The following is a 22,644-nucleotide window of genomic DNA, read 5'->3' on the forward strand; positions in this document are numbered from 1 at the left end:
ACATGTAACACACTCCAATATTTAAATTAGCAAAAATTTAAAACAGAATTAAGTAAATTGAAATTGAGAAATGTATGAGGTTAATGAAGTATTTACAAAGAGGTGATAACTTCACCATCACTCTTGTGTCTCTTCACTTATAGTAGTGGCCAATTTCTCTCCTAGTGTTGAGAAATTATTCCAAATTGTAAAAGTGAATAAGTTGAAAATTAATATATGAAGTGGCGATTGACAATGTTTTATTTGTCATACAAGTCGGATCGAACTCCGGTCGTAGAACTCATGTCCTGAACAAATTCGATAGATCCGTGCTCCTATATATTTAGACTCGTACGGTTGAGTCTCCTTAGTTTTAAAGAAATTGGGTTAATAACTTTGAATCATGATATTATTTTAGATCATGATATAAACAAATATTATAAACCGTTAAATGTTTTGACCAAATCATATTTAGTAAAATATATCGTGCCATGTAATAAATTACAATAACATAAGAGTATTCACCAATATCCCTCAAACTATGGATGTACTTTCTAAGATAAAATGGTCAGTTACTTTCAACGACGCCAGTTGGCATTTACCATGCAAAACTGGATTATATAATCTTCTTCCTAATTTGTATTATTTTACAAAATCAGGGTTTGTTCACTTCCTAGTTCCTATACATAATTATATATAATGATGCTTCCCTTCTGCCCATTCTCTTGCTCCTTTTATTCATTCTCAATCACAAAAAACTAAAAAATTAAAAAGCGGTACTCATCACACCGTAAAGTCTTATAGGAACAGTTTTCAACAACACAAGAAGAAAAAGGGAAGTATATGATGATGTTGGTGAATTCTGGATCGATACGGAAACAGGTTTTTCCGATTGATTATGAGAGAGAAGTGTCGCAGAGGCTGGTTGATGCTGTTCATTACGGAAAAAACGACACTGCGTTGGAGCTAATGGCGGATCTCTACGTGGACGTGAACTTCGTGGGAACGGTGTCGTTTAAGTCCAAAACGACGGAGATCGTGCTGAACGATGAGTCGGCTCACCGAGTTAAATCGGTGTACGAGGAGTTCAAGACGGAGGTTACTGCTCTGTTCCTTGCCGCGCATTCTAACAACTTGACTCTACTCAGAAAGCTTTTGGTAGTTAATATTTCAATTCTCTCTTCTCCTCTTCCCTTATTTTTTTTTTTTCCTTTTTTTTATATGAAAGACAGGAAGACTCGGATCTGAATCTTCTTAATTGAGTACGAAGAGACTATGTCACTTGAACTATAATTCATTAGCTCTTCTCCTCTTCTCTTGATTGTTGAATACGCTGTCACTCTAATTTTTTTTAATAAATCAATAAAAACATTTATTAAAATAAACAATATGTATTTATATATAATCGATAAATTTGATAACAATTTTTTTTATATTTATATAATATTCTTTTAATAATTTGATGGGTGGACATTATTTAACTCGAATTAGGTAGGATTACATCTTCTAAAAAAATGATAAAGTGATTTTAATTATTTATTGTCAGAGAAATATGTCATTTTTTAAAATAAATAAAAATTGTTTTGAAGGATACAATAATAGTTATTTTTTCAATAAAAAAAGATATCGTCTTTTTTGTTTAAAAGGACTTCATATTTCTTAAAAAATAAATTATTATGAATATTTTTTATTATTTATATTTGGTAAAGGATTTGGTAGTCTTTTGTAAAAATAAGCATGAAGTAATAAATTAGATATTTACTCTAATATTTTTTAAAAACTTAGAGGCAATAATTAGAAATGAGAAACATATATGCGTAGAACAAGTGCATTCAATGTGAAATACATGATTTGTCCCAACATATGAATGCAGCAACAATCAAATTGTTCATGTTTCAAACTTTTTTTTTTCTCAATTATTGGAACCTCATTGATCAAAGAGTGTGATCTGGGTATCAATTTCTTTGTATTTTAATCGAGAAATTTAAACTCTTTGTTATATATGTAAATGCCTGAGATTCTTCTTTTTTTTTCAATGTAAACTTCCTTTTTTTTAACTTACTTTTGTTTTATATATATAAGTAAATAGCTATTTTGTATTTTTACAAAATGAACTTTAATAAATACAAATAACAAAATAAATTTGTCAAAGATATATTTTATTTGATAAAAATAAATTAAATGTATATAAATATATTAGTAAATTGACTAAATAATTCGTTTAATTTGTCTAATAAAATATATTTTCAGATTATTTTGTCATTTATATTTTTTTATATTTATTTTATTAAAATTATAATGTTATAGGGTCAAAACGGTTATTTGCTTCAAAAATAATTGTGAATTGACCCCAAAAATGAATAAAAAAAATACTATTTGTCATTTAAGATTTAGTTTTTAGTCAATTTTTTAAGGATTTATTAGGATTTATATTCTCTAAATTTTGAATTTTATTTTAGAATATAAAGTATAATTTTTTAATATTTATTTTATAAGTGGGACAAAAAAACATAAAATAAAAAATATTCAAAGACGAGAAATCACACTTTATCATCTAAAATAAAAATTTAAAAGATCCATAAACAATATTTAAAGAATACTTAATTATACTAATTCCAAATAACTGAATCTTATTTTTCAATCTTGTATATGACTTGATTGATTGATAGCAGAATTGGGACATTTTGAATTGGACAGAGTGTCGGAGGCGACATAAACACGAGAGTGTTTCGCGGGTATGCGACGACGGCGACGGTGAGGGAAGGGCATCTAAAAGTGTTGGAGGTGCTCATCAATGGCGGGGCATCACAGCATGCATGTGAGGAGGCTTTGATGGAAACAAGCTACATGGGACGTGCCAGGTTTAGTGAGCTTCTCATGCAGACACACATGATTCGTCCTCATGTTGCTGTTCATGCTCTTGTCTCTGCTTCTTCCAGAGGCTTCGTTGATGTTGTTGACGTACTCATCAAGGTAAAAACACCCATTATTTTCTGGAGGAGTGTTACATTACATGTACTAATGTACAATTTTTTTTGTTAACCAATCCAATCAAGTTGGTTTAACTTCAGTAAAAATTATCTCATTATTTTCACTCATTTAAATTTTATTGTTTAATTTAATTGAAGTTGTTTCACTCATTTAAATTATTTTTTTCAAAATAATGGTGAATTTTAAAATTTTGGAATGACATGTGAGAAATAAATAGAATTCATAGTTTAATTTATAGTTAAAATTTATATATAATTATTTTCATATAAAATTGTTAATTAAAAATTATTAGTTAATAATTTATTTAAATATGTCAAATTATTTTATGATTTTTAACTAGTAACTCCACGTAAGGAGAAGTACACGGAAGTCTTCACCTTAATCTAATGATAACTCTCTAAATACATACTAAACTTCTTAAGTGTAAAAAAAGCATTTTCGTCTTTTTATTATATGGTGAAAGTGAACAACGTTTGATTATTTATCCATAACAAAAATAATGACATTTTTCCGCATTGCAGCATGGAGTGGATGTGAATGCAATTGATAGGACATTGCTGCAATCTTCGAAGCCATTTCTCCACGCCAATGTTGATTGCAATGCTTTGTTCGCTGCTGTTGTTAGCAGGCAGATTGATGTTGTCAGATTATTGTTGCAGGTATCCTTCGGTTTCACTTTAGGTTACCAGTTGAATTAGTTCTTGAAAATTGAGACATTGTTTAAATTTATTTTTAAAAGATTTTATCAATTAAATTAATCTTTCGCTCAACAATTGATGATGTGGAATGTTAATTAATAGCATACTTAACATATTTAATTAGACGTTGACTAAATATGATTTAAAAATCTATCAATTTAATCGTTAGATTATATTGAGAATATGGTTTATGTAATTAGAGAAAAGAACTAAATATATTTTCATAAATATATTTGGTTAATATTCAATTAGACATATCAACTATCAAGTATCATGTATGTTGTGAATTAAATATTTCACAACATCATTCAAAAATTATTACTGGAGTGATTGAAGAACAAATATAATTAATTTTTAATTTTTGATGGATCAATTTAATTAAGAAAATCTTCCAAAAATAAATTTAAAAAATACCTTATCTTTCAAGAACCAATTTAACTATTAATCTTTTCCTGATTGTATTAGTATGAATACTAACATTATTACATGCGAAAAATGTGCAACCGATTAATCAACTGAAGATTTTAGATAATACTATTATGGGAGTTTTTTAAGATGCCTACAGTCTTAACATCTCAGCTACTTATGATATTTAATTAAATGCAAGTCTAAAACGATAAGGTCTTACAAAAATATCATATGAAAAAGATCCATCCTCCACAAATGTGTATCTCTAAGTTCTTGAAGCAATCATAGTTACTGCACACACAGTAATGATCCTCAGTTAGCACACTTAGGACAAAAGAAAATTGCTATGATACTGAAGTAACTCCAATTATTATATAACTTACTGATTTTTAACGATATGTTTTGGCCGATTGTTAGTTAAAAAAAGTTAGTTCCTAGTAAAACTGTTCTATATTGAATGCAAATTATTTAGAAGGTTACTTATTCAAGATCTATAACTATGGAAACAGGTTGGTGTAAAGCTTGATATGAAGGTGAAACTAGGGGCATGGTCATGGGAAACAGAAACAGGGGAAGAATTTCGAGTTGGTGTTGGTCTAGCCGAAGCATACCCTATAACATGGTGTGCTGTGGAATATTTTGAATCCACTGGTTCTATATTGCAGATGCTTCTTAGCCATATTTCCCCAAATACATTGCACATTGGAAGAACCCTCTTGCACCATGCCATTATCTGCAACAATGAGAAAGCTCTTAACATACTTCTAAAGAATGGCGCGAATGTTGAAGCGCCGGTGCAAACGGATGTGCACCCAATTCACATGGCTGCAAGGCTTGGATCATGCAGCATTCTTCAATGCTTGATTAAAGGTGGGTGTGACTTGGATTCAAGAACAAAATCTGGTGACACTGCAGTAATGATTTGTGTAAGGTATAAGCATGAGAAGTGCCTTAAAGTGTTAGCATCATCAGGTGCTGATTTGGGTTTGGTGAATTCATCTGGTCATTGTTTAGCTTCCATAGCGAATTCTGTTCAATGGAGTAATGTGTTCCAGAGAGTAATCCTTGATGTGATTAGATCAGGAAAGGTTGTTAAATCAAGCAATGCTTCGAGATTTTCTGCTTTGTTGTTTGCGACTCGCGCGAATGACATAGAGGGTGTTAAGAAACTTATTGAGAATGGCAACATTGATATGAATGAGCAAAATGAAAATGGTTTCTCGGCCGCGATGATCGCGGCTGCTATGGGTAATGTTGAGGCTTTTAGGCTTCTTCTTTTCGCCGGCGCCGACATACTTGAGCTTAAAAACAAGTATGGTTTGACAGCACTTAACCTCATAGATGTTAGCCAAAATGGTGAAGCATTTCAAAAGGTGATGCTTGAATTCGCGGTTAAAAGAGGGTGTGAAATTGAAGGTTCTAACGAAGTGAATCCTTTACACAGGGCAGCAAGATATGGAGCCATAGACATTGTTCAAAAGCTGTTAAAAGAAGGGAATTATGATGTGAATTCGTTTGATTCACAAGGATACACCCCATTGATGCTAGCGGCTAAAGCTTGCCGCGGCGACATGTGTAAGCTTTTGATCTCATTTGGAGCCAAATGTGAAGTTGAGAATGAGAGGCATGAGACAGCACTTTCACTAGCAAGAGAAAATGGAAATGGAAATGAAGCAGAGTTTTTGATATTAGATGAGGTAGCTAGAAGGTTAGTGTTGTGTGGTGGTAGAGTTAAGAAACACACAAAGTGTGGTAAAGGATCACCGCATAGCAAACAACTCAGGATGGTTAAGGTTGCTGGGATTTTAAGGTGGGGAAAAGCAAGTAAAAGGAATGTGGTTTGTGAAAATGCTAAGGTTGGAGCAAGTGAGAGATTTAGGTGGAATAGAAGGAAGAAGTTTGATGTTGATGAAGCAGGAATTTTTCATGTGGTTACTACAAAGAATAAGGAAGTGCATTTTGTATGTGAGGGTGGGGTGCAAATGGCTGAGTTGTGGGTTAGAGGTATTAGATTGGTTACAAGAGAAGCCTTTTTTGGTAATACTACTTAAAAATTCATGGACAATATTTAGCGGAATTAATATTTGTATTAATTGATACAGAGTTATAAATTTAAATACTAGTTTTGTCTATTTTTTCAAATGATTGATATTTTTTTTCAATAATCCTATCACTAAAAATAGTTTGAATTAAATTATAAAAAAACTATCTTTCATTATTATAATTATTATAATAACAATAAATTTCTAAATTTAATTAAAGGTTCTTTTAACGAAATAATATTTATAATAATAATAATAAATTATTTGACGCATAATAAATTGAATTGTAATCATTTTACTTATTATTAACAGGGTTTGTCAATGGTTGAGTGGAAAGTTATACAAAAATAAAAAAGCCAAGGGGATATGGTTGTTAGTGGTATTGAATTGGCAAATCTAACTCTTTTACTTAAATGGTTGTGGCATTTCAAAAAGTAGGACTACCCATTATGAAAAAGGGTGGTTAGTTCTTGCAATTAGTAGTGGAGGATATTGGAGGATGGAGCGAGAATCAAATTTTGGCAGAGTATATGGGTTAAGGATAAAATTATAGTAGACTATTTATACTTAAGTATATAGATAACCCCCTATTTCATTCATGTGCCTTTTATGTTCTTTTCATTTTTCCTTTTTTTTCTAGGCATTGAATTCTTAGTGTGGGTGTTTCTGATCAACATCTTAGTGTGATTTTTTTTTTTTTTTCTGATGAGTCAGAGTCTTAGACTCTTAGTGTGATTTGGACAAAGAAGCCATATTAGATGAAAGTTCAAATTATACTTCATTGTAGCCCAACTAAATGAGCAAAATGGATTATAGGGCCCACAAAGTTAATGGGTTACGTCGTGAATGTGATTTTTATATTGATAGGAATAGGATGAAAATATATATACTAATTCAGAATAAATTATTTCTTAAATTAATTTGAATCGAAATGAATTGAGTTAAAATTTTAAATATTGTGTTCGGAATCTTTTATTTAATAAAATTGATTTACAAATCAATATTTATATTCGGAATGTACTTCATTAAGAATTTTTATTTGAATTGATTATTTTATTTTTTTTATACTTTAGTTACAACATAATCTTTCACTATTTTTTAACGAGAAAGTTTAGAAATCAGTATTTTTATTAAATTTTAGCCAGCACTTAACTAATCAAAGAAAAATGAGTAATTTCACATCATTAGATGTAATTTCATACCATTAAAAACACTAATAATAATTAATTAATGACTACAAATAACAAAATCTATTGGCTCTCTAGCACTCTTGTTTTCTAATACCACTAGTGGTTGGATATTGCCACTGGTCGTCAAATCGTTGCACTGCCGCATCTCCACCACCTATTCTCTTTTTGAAATTCTTCTCTTTTATATTAATATCTAAAAAATAAATATGACTTTTGTATTCTTGACACACCAAATCGTGTTCGTTCAAATCAAATCATCTAAATAGTGAAGGATTAAATTAGTTCTTATTTTGTATGTATTTCAAAGAAAAAATTTAATTTGGAGAACAAATCAATTCCAATTCAATTTTACTACGTTACCAATAAATGTCTTGTCAACTCCTGCTAATTTTCATTGGGTTGGACCCCAAAACCCATTTCATTCAAAAAGCCACATTCCCAATTAACCTAGGTTAATCATAATATCTTTTATTTACTATTGTAAACCTAATTTACTCACTCCTTTACCGTGCAGCCACATCCCCCAACCGCCCCCTTCCAGCGCCGTACAACCCATCTGCCGTGCAGTCTTCGATGGTTGCCACCGTCAACGGTAGTCAACGCCGCCGGAACGCCACACAACGACCCTCGTGAGTTGCTCCACGCAGTCGCCCAAGTGCCGCCGCTTCTTCTACATGTCATCGTCGGCCCCCATCTGAAGACGCATCCATCCGTCTGGCGTACCACCCGACGGCGCCTCCTATTGCTCTGCCTCAACACACGGCGCGGCTGAAGTCTTCCTGCGTCGTCGAGTAACAAGCAAGCGCCTCTACTATTTGACCTATGCATCCCCAGCCAGCGCCGCTTCCTGCCTTGTGTCTGAGCCCCCTCACACAACGTGTCTTTCTTTTAGCACCGGGCACCGGCGCTGCAATAAGAGGTTAGTGGTACTTCACAGTTTTCATAAACATAGCTTGTTCCGGGTTTGATTTATGAGCATGTCATAGGGTTTGACATTCATACAACATAGTTCCTTGAATTTGTGGATTCTTTTAGAAAAATGGAGAATAAATTAGTATGTGTTTATATGTCTGGGTTGAATTTAATTTTGAATGTGATCAATGTATAATTGGGTTTTGAAAATATCTGGTAGCTATCACTGTAAATTAGGAGTGATGTTTTGTACTACTGAGTTAAAAGAAAAAGGAAAAGGGAAAGTATTAGTTGTAATCGCAGCAATTGAACATTACTTCATATGTGTGTTTAGAGTGATGTTTTGTGATGATTTATACTGCTGATTAAAAGTTAATTTTCATGGACCGCTCCTTGGTTCAACTAATATGTTGGTTGTCATTGATTAGTCTTTGTTTTGTTACGTTAGTTGTTCGATGATGTGAATATGGTTAATGGATGTTGTTTTTGAATGACTACATGTGGAAAACCAATTAATCCTTTGACCTTTGATTGTGTTGATTAACCAAAAATAAGTAGTTGGATGTTGAAACTTTTTATTGGTGAGTTGTTATTTGGTTTATGGTCTAGCGAGCAACAGGTGCAATTGTGTAAATTCTACATAAAATTGGTGTGTCTTATGATCAAATTTACTTTTTATGCGCCATTCCATATTTCAAATTAGTTGTGGGTTATGAAAAATTGAATGTATTTTGTTGATTTTGCCTAAAATGAGATTCGAAGCTGCTATGTTGCCTGCTGTCTATGCCTATATTGTCGTTGTTTTGATAAGTCATAATCATCTCATTAAAACATGTTTCAGAACCACCTTAACTACATTATAGTATCCATCGTAACCCTTTTGCTTATTAAGATAGATTCTATTACTAAACATATATACATATAGGTGGTTTCTAGTAAAAAAACACTCCTTTTTGTCTTTGAATAGTAATAAATACCACTATCTCAGTTTTGTTTTATTATCTTTAGATTTTGGTACCATTGCTACTATCTGGTGTTGTGTTTTAGAGTAGTTCTCCTTTATCTGAACTCTAATAATATAGTTTTCATGGTTGTAATTCTAATTCTGGTCATATTAATGTGCACACCTATATGTTAATTGTGTCTTTAGCGTTATAATAATTCTTTGATCACTAGATGTTGTTATTGAATTACTTTATGTCTCCTTTTTGTTGTTCTTGTGACTTAGTTAATCTAGAAAACACAAACAGTGAAACTTGGTTTTCTTTGGTGGCTGAATGTATTTTGGTTTATAATGTTGCGCTTAACTGGTTGCAATGCGTTAAATTCTCTTAAAATAGGTGTGTCTTCTGACCAAAGTAAATTTTTATGAACCGTCCCACGGTTGAAATTAAATGTATAGTTATCCCAAACTGAATTTATTTAGTTTATTTCAGTGTTCTTTATTCTCCATTTCATTAATAGAGGTTGATGTATAATGATTTTATTTTTTCCTATTCTTGTACCACTGGCTTTGTTGAGTTTGGGGGAATAAAAGACAACTTCATACCTGAAATTAATTTTTGGTCTTTTGCCAGAAATCAACTTCAAGACATGGAAAAGCCGGTACTATATCATTCAGAAATTTGTACTTTTATTCTAATTTATCAGTTTATTTGTTTCTAATGGCCGCGTCTTATGTTGATAGAAGTTATCGTATGCTAGCCTCATCGTTGTCCTGAATCACATACTTGGCATGCATGGTCAGTTTTCTATACTCGTGGTAATTGACAGCTTGCTTAGCAGAGCATGGGTGGGTATGCTTCAATTTTAATTTGGACACCATCCAATTATCCTTCTGCCTATCAAACATCACGTACATACTTGCTCTACATCTCGTGGTTGTTATTTTCTTTATCCGAGATGCTGCCTTCACTCGAAACTCCCGATAACATTCACGATTGCAATGTATCGATTGGTTAATGGGTATCCTTGATTCCTTTCTTGTCTTGTCAAAGTTGGTATTCCTAATCCTAATCACGAACCCAACTTTCTTTGCATAATTAGAATAAAACGCTTGTGCCCGCTACAATGAAACAAATTGCAATCCTACGTACGGGATTTTCTCCTACAAATCCATTCAAACAACACAAATTCAACACCGAACAAACTTAAATAATTAATTTCCAATAACTTGTTAGTATTGTATTAACAATAGAATAAATTTTGCACCTTATGAATCAATTCCGTAGCATCATCCTCTAACTCAATAAAGTCTACAAATTTTTCTTCCTAAAATTGAAAACAAAGAACATATCACAAAAAAAGATAACCATCCACTATTCAACACTCGTAAAAACTCTTCCAACATCCACTTATTCATTGATAACACTAATTAATAAACAAACAAAAGTACACTGATTTAAAACAAGACTATCCATGTTAATATCTAGAAAATAAAAATCTAATTAAAGTTGCAAACATCAAAGTAACATGGTGAACAACACTTATTCATTGATAACACTAATTAATAAACAAACAAAAGTACACTGATTTAAAACAACACTATCCATGTTAATATCTAGAGAATAAAAATCTAATTAAAGTTGCAAACATCAAAGCAACATGGTGAACAAAAAGAATTAAAAAAACACATCATATGTCGAAATCGTAGCATCATGCTAGCATAAAAGAAAGAAAGAATATCCACAGCAATTCTAATTAAATGAACAAAATCACAATCCTTCCAACAAAGAGTATCACTATCAAAACTCCAAAAATAAAATAAAAAACACGTTGCAAAGACACATGACCAATTATACTACTATACACAATTTAACTTGTCTACACGTTGAGTGTCATCTTCACTCAGAGACGGGATATTGACATCAATGTAATTAGAATGATCACTCACATCATATGAAGTGCCATACGATCCTTCTTCACAAATTGATGGATCCATCAATGCAATGTGGTCCAATTGCCTTCAACGGGGACACCTACACCTTTCTCCTACGGAATTGTAACACTATTTGTCAATGAGAGGGGCTGTTCACATTGCCGGCAGTATGTGAGGGCTGTTCACCTTGCTCATATGGAGGTGGAAGGCTATGGCTCAATGGAAGTGGAACGCTATGGCTAATGTGCATTGGTGCACGAATTGTAAATCACACTTTTCACAACTCATACCACCAACCAGCAAGTGTACTGGGTTGTCCAAGTAATACCTTACGTGAGTAAGGGTCGATCCCACGGAGATTGTCGGCTTGAAGCAAGCTATGGTTATTTTGTAATTCTTAGTCAGGAGATCAATAATAAGAGTGATTATATTTATGAAGAGTAAAAAGCATAAATTAAATAGTACTTGTATGCAGTAATGGAGAACAGATTGAGGTTTTAGAGATGCTCTGCCTTCTGAATCTCTGCTTTCCTACTGTCTTCTTCTTCACGCACGTAAGTCTCCTTCCATGGAAAGCTGTATGTTGGTGGATCACCGTTGTTAATGGCTACCATCCATCCTCTCAGTGAAAATGGTCCAAATGCGTTGTCACCGCACGGCTAATCATCTGTCGGTTCTCACTCATGTTGGAATAGAATCCGTTGATTCTTTTGCGTCTGTCACTACGCCCAACACTCGTGAGTTTGAAACTCTTCACAGTTATCCCTTCCCTGATCCTACTCGGAATATCACAAACAAGGTTTAGACTTTCCGGATCTCAGGAATAGCTGCCAATAATTCTAGCCTATACCACGAAGACTCTGATCATGAACTAAGAGGCTGAGAGATACACACTCAATCTAAGGTAGAACGGAAGTGGTTGTCAGGCACGCGTTCATAGGTTGAGAATGATGATGAGTGTCATGGATAATCACATTCATCATGGTTAAGTACGAGTGAATATCTTAGAATAGAAACAAGCGTGTTTGAATAGAAAACAGAAGTAATTGCATTAATTCATCGAGACACAGCAGAGCTCCTCACCCCCAATCATGGAGTTTAGAGACTCATGCCGTAGAGATACAATGTAAAACGTGAAAATGTCATGAGGTACATAATAAATCTGTAAAAGTTGTTTAAATACTAAACTAGTAACCTAGGTTTACAGAAAATGAGTAAACTACGATAGATAGTGCAAAAATCCACTTTCGGGGTCCACTTGGTGTGTGCTGGGGCTGAGACTTGAGCTTTACACGTGCCTAGGCTATTTTTGGAGTTAAACGCTAGGTTGTAGCCTGTTTTGGGCGTTTAACTCCAACTTGTAACCTGTTTCTGGCGTTTAACGCCAGAATGTAACATGGAACTAGCATTGAACGCCAGTTTACGTCTTTTATCTTTGAGCAAAGTATGGACTATTATATATTGCTGAAAAGCCCTGGATGTCTACTTTCCAACGCAATTAAGAGCGTGCCATTTGGGTTTGTGTAGCTCTAGAAAATCCATTTTGAGTGCAGGGAAGTCAGAATCCAACAGCATCTGCAGTCCTTTTTCAGCCTCTGAATCAGATTTTTCTCAAGTCCCTCAATTTCAGCCAAAAATTACCTGAAATCATAGAAAAACACACAAACTCATAGTAAAGTCCAAAAATGTGATTTTTATTTAAAAACTAATAAAAATATACTAAAAACTAATTAAATCACACTAAAAACTATGTAAAAACAATGCCAAAAAGTGTATAAATTATCTGCTCATCACAACACCAAACTTAAATTGTTGCTTGTCCCCAAGCAACTGAAAATCAAATAGGATGAAAAGAAGAGAATACACTATAAATTTCAAAATATCAATGAAACTTAGCTCCAATCAGATGAGCGGGACTAGTAGCTTTTTACCTCTGAACAGTTTTGGCATCTCACTTTATCCCTTGAACTTTAGAATGATTGACATCTATAGGAACTCAGAATTCAGATAGTGTTATTGATTCTCCTAGTTCAGTATGTTGATTCTTGAACACAACTACTTTATGAGTCTTGGCCGTGGCCCTAAGCACTTTGTTTTCCAGTATTACCACCGGATACATAAATGCCACAGACACATAATTGGGTGAACCTTTTCAGATTGTGACTCAGGTTTGCTAGAGTCCCCAATTAGAAGTGTCTAGGGTTCTTAAGCACACTCTGTTTTTGCTTTGGACCTCGACTTTAACCGCTCAGTCTCAAGTTTTCACTTGACACCTTCACGCCACAAGCACATGGTTAGGGACAGCTTGGTTTAGCCGCTTAGGCCAGGATTTTATTCCTTTAGGCCTTCCTATCCACTGATGCTCAAAGTCTTGGATCCTTTTTACCCTTGCCTTTTGGTTTAAAGAGCTTTTGGCTTTTTCTGCTTGCTTTTTCTTTTTCTTTTTCTTTTTTTCTTTTTTTCCCCATTTTTCTTTTCTTTTCTTTTTTTTTTTGGCAAGCTTTTGTATTCACTGCTTTTTCTTGCTTCAAGAATCAACTTTATGATTTTTCAGATTATCAATAACATTTCTCTTTTTCATCATTCTTTCAAGAGCCAACAATTTTAACATTCATAAACAACAAATTTCAAAAGACATATGCATTGTTCAAGCATTCATTCAGAGAGCAAAAAGTATTGTCACCACATCAAAATAATTAAACTAATTTCAAGGATGAATTTGAAATCATGTACTTCTTGTTCTTTTGTAATTAAAATATTTTTCATTTAATAAAGGTGATGGATTCATAGGACATTCATAACTTTAAGGCATAGACTCTAATCTTTATTTATTATTTAATAGAAATAATATAAAATAGGCATAAAAAGCAGACAATTAGTAATAAAAGAAAGGAAATTAAGGACATAAAGACAAATGACTCTAATTCTAATACTCATGTACTTTTAAAATGGATAAAAGGTTATCACAGAATTAGGACTCAACAACCTTTATTTTGGGAGGTAGATGCCTCTTTAGTCTGTGGGGTGCTTGGTCCTTCAAGAGATAGCTTCTGGTGCTTTAGTTCCTTCAGTTCACGCCCTTGCTCTTCTTGTTCCCTAAGCAGTTTGCAGAGCATGCTGTTTTGATTTTGCTGTTCTTCCTTCAGTTGATCCATAGCTTCTTGTAACTTGGTGATAGATGCTTCTAGGCGCCCCCAATATTCAAATTGAGGAATTTTCGGGAGGAACTCCTGTGCTCTCCTCTTGATGGGGTCGTCCTGCACTTGTCCTTCCATTGACTTTTTGGTGATTGGTTGCTCAACTGAGATATACTCATCTACTCCCATTTTTACCCCAGCATCTTTACATAGCAGAAAGATTAAGCTTGGATAAGCCAATTTGGCATCTTTGGAGTTCTTGTTTGCAATTGTGTAGAGCTCACAAGAAATCAGCTGATGAACTTCCACTTCTTTTTCCAACATAATTCAATGAATCATCACTGTTCTTTTGATGGTGACTTCAGAGCGGTTGCTAGTGGGCAGTATAGAACGCCCAATGAAGTCCAGCCAGCCTCTGGCGACTGGTTTGAGATCTCCTCTCTTGAGTTGGTTTGGGACACCCTTTGTGTTGGTTGTGTATTTGGCTCCAGGGAGGCATATGTCCTCTAGAATTTTGTCTAAGCTCTTATTGGGTCTCATCATTCTCCTATTAAAGGAGTCCGGGTCATCTTGCAGTTGAGGCAGCTTGAAGATCTCCCTTATTTTGTCAGGGTGGGTGTGAACAATCTTCCCTCTGACCAGAGTTCGATAGTCATAGAATGCGGTTCCAGCTATTCTCTGTCTGTCTGCCTGCCACAGATTAGAGTAGAATTTCTGAACCATGTTTCTTCCCACCTTTGTCTCAAGATTAGCTAGGATTTCCCAGCTCCTGTTTCGGATATTCGTCTTCTTTCAAATCGAATTTAACTTCTGGGATCACTGACCTTAGACCCATTATTTTGTAGTAATGGTCTGAATGTTCTTTGGTTAAGAACTTTCCTTGATTCCAAAGTGGTTTTGGAATATTCTCTTTCTTGCGTCTTGAGGTGGTTTGTTTTCCCTTAAGAGCCATGATCTTGGTGGGTATTGGCTTAGTGATCATGGATAAACACACCAAACTTAGAGGTTTGCTTGTCCTCAAGCAAAAGAAAGGAAAGGAGAGGGATATAGGGAGAGCCAAGTTCGAATTATGGAGGAGAGGAGGGAGGCCGAACGAGGATTTAAAGGGAAGGGGGGTGGGTTTTCGAAAATTTTTGAAAAAGATATGATAGAAATAGATGTAATTTAAAATTGAAAAGATACGAAAGATATTTGAAAAAGATAGATTTGTTTTTAAAAATATTGTGAAGATTTGAAAAAGATATTGATGAGTTTGAAAAAATTTTGAAAAAGATAGATTTGTTTTGAAAAATATTTGAGAAGAGGTTGAAAAAGAATTGAGAAAGATGTAATTTTAGGATTAAGATATTTTTAATATTTTTGGAAAAGAGTTTTAAAAAAAAAAGAAAGTATGGGAACATGTTTATGCAAGAAAATATGGATGGAAATATGAAAATTTGAAAAAAATCAAGTTGGGAACAAAAACTTCCTCCCCTCCACAATCCTGGTGTTAAACGCCCAACTGCTGCTTGTTTTGGGCGTTTAACGCCCATCTGTAGCTTCTTTTGGGCGTTTAACGCCCAATTGTACCTCTTACTGGCGTTTTCTTGCCATTGAGCTCCTTTTTCCTGTTTTGTACTCTGAATCCTTCTGTAACCCTGTGAACTTATGCAATTGATACTTTACCTTGAAGATTATTTATATTAAACTCGTATAATTATTATTTAAATAAAAATAGGTTTTGCTAATGGCTGGGTTGCCTCCCAGCAAGCGCTTCTTTATTGTCTTTAGCTGGACCTTGCTGAGCTTTTAATCTAGCCTCAACCTTAAGCACTCTTGCTCAACATTGTCTTCAAGATAATGCTTGATTCTATGTCCATTAACAATGAACTTCTTATTAGAATCAATGTCTTGAAGCTCCACATAGCCATATGGTGACACACTTGTAATCACATATGGTCCCCTCCACCGGGATTTCAGTTTCCCGGGGAATAGTCTGAGCCTAGAGTTAAACAACAGAATCTTCTGTCCTGGTTCAAAGACTCTAGAGAACAGGTTTCTGTCATGCCACCTTTTTGCTTTCTCCTTGTAAAGCTTGACATTTTCGAAAGCAATGAGTCTGAATTCCTCTAGCTCATTCAGCTGGAGCAATCTTTTTTCTCCAGCTAATTTGGCATCAAAGTTTAGGAATCTGGTTGCCCAGTAAGCCTTATGCTCCAATTCTACGGGCAGATGACAGGCCTTACATACACAAGCTGGTATGGAGAGGTCCTTATAGGAGTCTTGAATGCTGTTCTGTAAGCCCACAGAGCATCATCCAAGCTTCTCGCCCAATCCTTTCTACGGGTACTTACAGTTCGTTCCAGGATTCTTTTTAGTTCTCTATTAGAGACTTCAGCTTGCCTATTTGTCTGTGGATGATATGGAGTTACCACCTTGTGGCTAATGCCATACCAGACCATAGCAGAGTAAAGCTGTTTGTTGCAGAAGTGAGTGCCCCCATCACTGATTAGTACTCTAGGGACACCAAACCTGCTGAAGATATGTTTCTGGAGGAACTTCAGCACTGTCTTAGTATCATTAGTGGGTGTGGCAACGGCCTCTACCCATTTGGATACATAGTCGACTGCCACCAGAATATAAGTGTTTGAGTATGATGGTGGGAAAGGCCCCATGAAGTCAATACCTGTTCACACCCTGGGTCGAGCTATCCGATCCGGGATGTTCAGTAACAAAGCGACCGACCTCTTCAGGTCAGGCTATCCGACCTCTACTCAAAGAGCTCGGCCTAATCGACAGGAAAGCCCAAAAAGGGGCCCAACTTGAGGAATACGACCCAAATCCAAAGGCATCCCAAGCCTACAGAGAGAAGGGCGGTTCCCTTGAAGATAAGCTGACCTCACTCAAAGATAAGATAAGATAAGATAAAATAACTAACTTATCTTATCTAAGAAGGTCACTCCACACTATTATAAATACACTGGAGCACCCAGGTATAACTCATACTCTGATTCTACTAAAAACCTGCTTAATACCCTTGCTAACTTAAGCATCGGAGTCCCTTGAAGGTACCACCACCCTCCGGTGACGAAGGATCAGCAGCGCATCCAGTCCAATAAGTCGGACACAACAACTCCAGCCGTCACCCACCAGTCGGATACGTCATCTCCGACCAGCACAGAAGATCTCATCCGAGATCGACCTACAGTTTCAGGTAACCCTCGGAACAATACCCCATACATCAAACAACTCAATCTCCAAGATTCCTTGTTGAGGCATGGCATAACCATGAGGCAGATTACCAGCTCTCTGGCAACTGTCACAGTTACGTACAAACTCTCGGGAATCTTTATAGATGGTAGGCCAGTAGAAGCCACATTGGAGGACCTTGGTGGCTGTTCGCTCACCTCCGAAATGGCCTCCATATTATGACCCATGGCAATACCCTAAGATCTCCTGTGCTTCTTCTCTAGGCACACACCTACGGATTATTCCGTCTGCACATCTCTTAAAGAGATAGGGTTCATCCCACAAGTAGTACTTTGCATCAGTAATTAATTTTTTCTTTTGTTGCCTGCTGTACTCCTTGGGTATGAATCTTGCAGCTTTATAGTTTGCAATGTCTGCAAACCATGGTGTTTCCTGAATGGCAAACAATTGCTCATCCAGAAAGGTTTCAGAGATCTCAATAGAGGGAATGGACGCCCCTTCTACTGGTTCTATCCGGGATAGATGATCAGCCACTTGGTTTTTTGTCCCTTTTCTGTCTTTTATTTCTATATCAAACTCTTGCAGAAGCAACACCCATCTTATGAGCCTGGGTTTTGAATCCTACTTTGTAAGTAGATATTTAAGAGCAGCATGGTCAGTGTACACAATCACCTTTGATCCTACTAAGTATGATTTAAACTTGTCAATGGCATAAACCACTGTAAGCAATTCTTTTTCTGTGGTTGTGTAATTTTTCTGGGCATCATTTAAAACACGGCTAGCATAATAAATGACATGCAAAAGCTTGTCATGCCTCTGCCCCAATACTGCACCAATGGCATGGTCACTGGCATCACACATTAGTTCGAATGGTAATGTCCAGTCTGGTGCAGAAATAACTGGTGCTGTGACCAGCTTAGCTTTCAGAGTTTCAAACGCCTGCAGACACTCTGTGTCAAACATAAATGGCATGTCAGCAGCTAGCAGGTTGCTCAGAGGTTTTGCAATTTTTGAAAAATCCTTTATAAACCTCCTATAGAATCCTGCATGCCCTAGAAAGCTTCTGATTGCCTTAACATTGACAGGTGGTGGTAATTTTTTAATTACTTCAACTTTAGCTTGATCCACCTCTATTCCCTTGTTTGAAATTTTATATCCAAGGATAATCCCTTCAGTCACCATAATAACGTATGATCGTTCGGAGGAGTGATGGATGATATCTTACATTTTTATGGCGTCAACTTGGATCAAAATTTTGAAGACTTAAAGGGTTATTCCCTCGCTTTTGTAATCTAGAGGAATTAGGAGATGTCATATATATATATATATATATATATATATGACGTAAACTGATGTGCGATGTAAATATGTGAAAGTTCCTGCTTTATTTGTGATTATCTTTGATCTTATTTATGAATGTTCATGCTTATCAAACCGAATGCATTTTCAAAAAATTATCCTGTAAAACAACTGCGCTTTTAACAATGAATCAAGCTCATATAATAAATATTAGTTAATAAATATGGAAGCAAGTTAGTAACGCCTAACTTCTAGTATGATCATGACATACTAAAAATTGGGTCATTATATTTCTCCAATATTTTTATTGTGTTTTCAAAGTTTAGAATAATTTAATTTTGATCCAAATATTTTCAAAGTGCTATAATTTTATTAATGTGTTAAAATTATTAAGGATCAATATTTAATCAATCTTTTTAAACATTCCCTTGATTTATTATGCATACACCTTCGTCCAACCCAACAGCAACAGGATTGCAGTGGTGTCATGATCACTGAAAAGCAAACACCTTTTTTTAAATAGAAAATTCCATGTTTCTTAATTCTTATACATTTAATTGAATAAAAATTACATTAGTGTAATTACTATGTCAATACATTTTTAATGCGATGACAATTCACGACAAAGAAGCTACTTAATTACATAGATCAAATCTATTCATGCACTCTATAAACTTCTCTCATATATTTGTTTGAGATTTTCACTATTTTTTTTAATTTTAAAACATAGAGAGAGTAAATTAACATTAGTAATACTCAATAATTTTAAAAAGATTTTGGCAACTCTTCTGCCAAATAAACATAAAAATGCCCCATAAGTCCAGTAGTGTATTTGTTTTCATGTGCAAATTCTATAGTTAAAATTTCACCATCTTTAATCTTCATAGAGCCTGGTTTTGGGTAGCACCCAGACGCTCCAATAGCATAACCTTCTTCATTTCCTGCCTCTTTTCCCATTCCACTAATCGCCTTAATTTCACATAATATTCTTCCATCCTAAATTAAAAATAAAAAGGGCATATTTTAATAGTGACAATTTTTTCAAAATTTAATTTTCAACGATGATGATGAATCATCTTATTGTCTTTAAAAAACAACTTTAGGATAGATAGATAAATAAATATAATTGATTATGATATGTAATTAATTGTAAATACTATGCAAGAAAGTGATGGTATACCTCTCCATATAAAGTTGCATTAACAATTCCTGAATGTATGTGAGCAGTAGTATAAATGACATTACCACCTTTTTCCATTGGAACATTTGTTTTTTTGATATAGTACTGTTCTTCATTAGCCTTTTCCGGAATTATAGAATACTCTACCTATATAACAAATAAAGAAATTTTTATGATTATTTCCTAGATAAGTAGATAAATGAACCAGTTATTAATACTAATTCTATTTCATAATAAATATTACTTGACTAATCAAAATATATAGGATAATATATATTATTGTATGAAACATGTGAAGTATAAGTCTTAATATTTAATTAAAACAAAATTTTTGTCACTTACTGCACAATTATGAATTGGTTTTGATCCATTATATGTCACTTGATCAGTAACATCAAGAATATAAAACTTAAGAGGCACTTGGTGTTGATCCCATTCAACCCATGATATTGTATATTTAAGGGTAACTTTTCTCTTTTGTTCTTTTTTGTATCCTTTTTGTAATTTACATTGAGATTTTTTCTCACAACAAAAAATTCCTCCTTTGTAATCACTACTAAACAATAATTTTCCATCAATGCTTGTTGTGTTTTTCAAATCTTGACTTTTGACATTATAAAGATCACATCTGCATTGGGAACAACCTTTCTTATCTTCTGTACCACGTGTGTCAATAGCCAAAACATTAATAAACCATTTCTCCTCATCGTATTCCTTTGGAACATCCTCAGGATGTATACCTACTTCTACTCTAAATGGATCTGGTAGTTCTACGCTAGTTTTTCGTGCATCACCTCCAAGTCCCCAAGAAATTGAATTAACATAACCTTGACATACACCATCGTTTCTCCTAAAATACTTACCATAGGCAGGTTGACTTTTATTAGCATATTGCGACATGGTGATATTCTCAAAATATCTAAAAACGAAATAATGATGTAGGTAAGCCTCATACAGTGGTATAGAATTTCCGTGTTCATCGACTAGTTCAGCTTGTAAATTCTTAATTCCAGTGTGGCCTCTTGGAAACTCAACATCGAAAAAATTTTTTCTGGTAATTTTTCCAGGTTCTAATACGAATTTTTTAGTATAAAAAGTAGCTGTCTTGATATGATTTGGACTCCCAAGTTCTCGTGAGAATATGATGCTCGATTGTATTATTATAACCGACAATGATAATTTCACCATTTCACAAATAAACTTCATGTTGACCTGTATATGATTATGCTTATATGATTAGTAGTGAACAATAATGTCTGTAATGCTATTTATACATGTTAAGCCTATGCAATAAACTAAGTAAACATATATAGCTTTTAGAAAGATAGCTTTTAGAAAGACATTGAAAATTTAAGAAATAGAACTTGTATTATAATATAAAAAAAAGAATTAACACAACAGGACAAAAAGAGATGAAGGGGACTACCATGTTAAAAAGGATATTTGAAATTCACAAAAAATATAGAAAATAAATATTTATGAATATAAAAGTCTTGCATTTTCTAATGCTTTTATAGTAGAACAATGATCTAACTTGCAAAGTAAACTGATGTCAATTTTTGCAAACTTTTTGGTGGAGTTTGCAACCATTACTGCATATTAAACTTATATGAAACTGTTTTTCTTTCTTTAGTTATGTATCAATTCAATCCTATTTAAGAGTTTGTCTCATAACAAACAAAAAAGTTTTGGTAACATTTTTTCTATTGAAATCTAATTTGTTACGTGTTTTATTTCTTTCGGTTGTTAAATTCTTTTAGCGAAAATCATAAAAGACATATTGATATAAGTTATACTTTTAGGTACAACGAGGTTAGAACCAAAATAAAGCTTAAAATTTTACACAGTACCAAATATTTGATGATAATTTATTGCTTAAAATTTCACGTAATACCACGTGTGTCAGTGGCTAAAATATTGATTAACCATTTCTCTTCATTGTACTCCTTTAGAACATCTTCAGCATGCAGACCTATTTCTATTCTAAATAGATCTGGCAGTTTCTCTACTACTTGGAATGATAATATCACCACTACTTCACAAATAAACTTCATGTTGACTTGTAAATGATTATGCTTATATGATTAGTAGTGAACAATAATGTTTGTAATTTTGTTTATACATGTTAAAGATATGCATATAAACTAAGTAAACATATATAGCTATGAGGAAGACAAAATGAAAATTTAAAAAATATAACTTAAATTAAAAGAGAAAAAATAGAAAAAAAAAAGAATTAACACAACAGGACAAAAAGAGATAAAGGGAACTACTATGTTGGAAAAAGATCTTTGAAATTTGCAAAAAAATATAGATGATAAATATTTTTTTAATTATGTATCACTTCAACCCTATTTAATAGTTTATCTCATAACATTAGAAAAGTTTAGAGAACGTTTTTTGTTATTGTAATCTAATTTGTTACGCTTTTTTTTTATTGTTAGATGCTTTTAGCAAGAATCATAAAAGATACATAGATATAAGTTATAATTTTTAGCTATAATGAGGTTAGCACCTAATAAAGCTTAAAATTTTACATAGTGCCAAACCTTTTATGATAATTTCTTGCTTAACTTATTAAATTTTTTTTGGGATGTATTCTTGTAAAGCTAAAACTTTCAATATATGTATGAGAATTTGCTTTTTAGATGATAAATCTTACTTTTTAATTATTTTTTCCTTTATTTTATTTTTAAGTGAAAGAATTTATGTTTGTGGTATCTTAGCATGTTGTTGTCTAT

General features: G+C 33.7%; 2 protein-coding genes and 1 long non-coding RNA gene across 3 annotated transcripts; 2 read left to right on the forward strand and 1 right to left on the reverse strand.

Annotated features, from left to right (window-relative positions):
- Positions 1-712: 712 nt before the first annotated feature.
- Positions 713-6,127, forward strand: LOC112785470 (uncharacterized). Its single transcript, XM_025828933.2, has 4 exons — positions 713-1,137; positions 2,677-2,952; positions 3,492-3,629; positions 4,586-6,127. The coding sequence occupies exons 1-4, from the start codon at positions 823-825 to the stop codon at positions 6,125-6,127; spliced, it is 2,271 nt and encodes a 756-aa protein (XP_025684718.2). The 5' UTR covers positions 713-822.
- Positions 6,128-7,400: 1,273 nt separating this feature from the next.
- LOC112785069 (uncharacterized) lies at positions 7,401-10,216 on the forward strand. Its single transcript, XR_003194152.3, has 2 exons — positions 7,401-8,227; positions 9,798-10,216. It is a non-coding gene; the product is annotated as an uncharacterized lncRNA (long non-coding RNA).
- A 9,272-nt stretch (positions 10,217-19,488) lies between these two features.
- LOC112785471 (uncharacterized) lies at positions 19,489-21,109 on the reverse strand. Its single transcript, XM_025828934.2, has 3 exons — positions 20,246-21,109; positions 19,904-20,050; positions 19,489-19,719 (listed from the first exon to the last, which is right to left on the reverse strand). Exons 1-3 carry the CDS (start codon positions 21,107-21,109, stop codon positions 19,489-19,491), a joined length of 1,242 nt encoding a protein of 413 aa, XP_025684719.2.
- Positions 21,110-22,644: the final 1,535 nt, after the last annotated feature.

Source organism: Arachis hypogaea, chromosome 20, assembly GCF_003086295.3.
Source record: "Arachis hypogaea cultivar Tifrunner chromosome 20, arahy.Tifrunner.gnm2.J5K5, whole genome shotgun sequence".
Classification (NCBI taxonomy): Eukaryota; Viridiplantae; Streptophyta; class Magnoliopsida; order Fabales; family Fabaceae; genus Arachis; species Arachis hypogaea.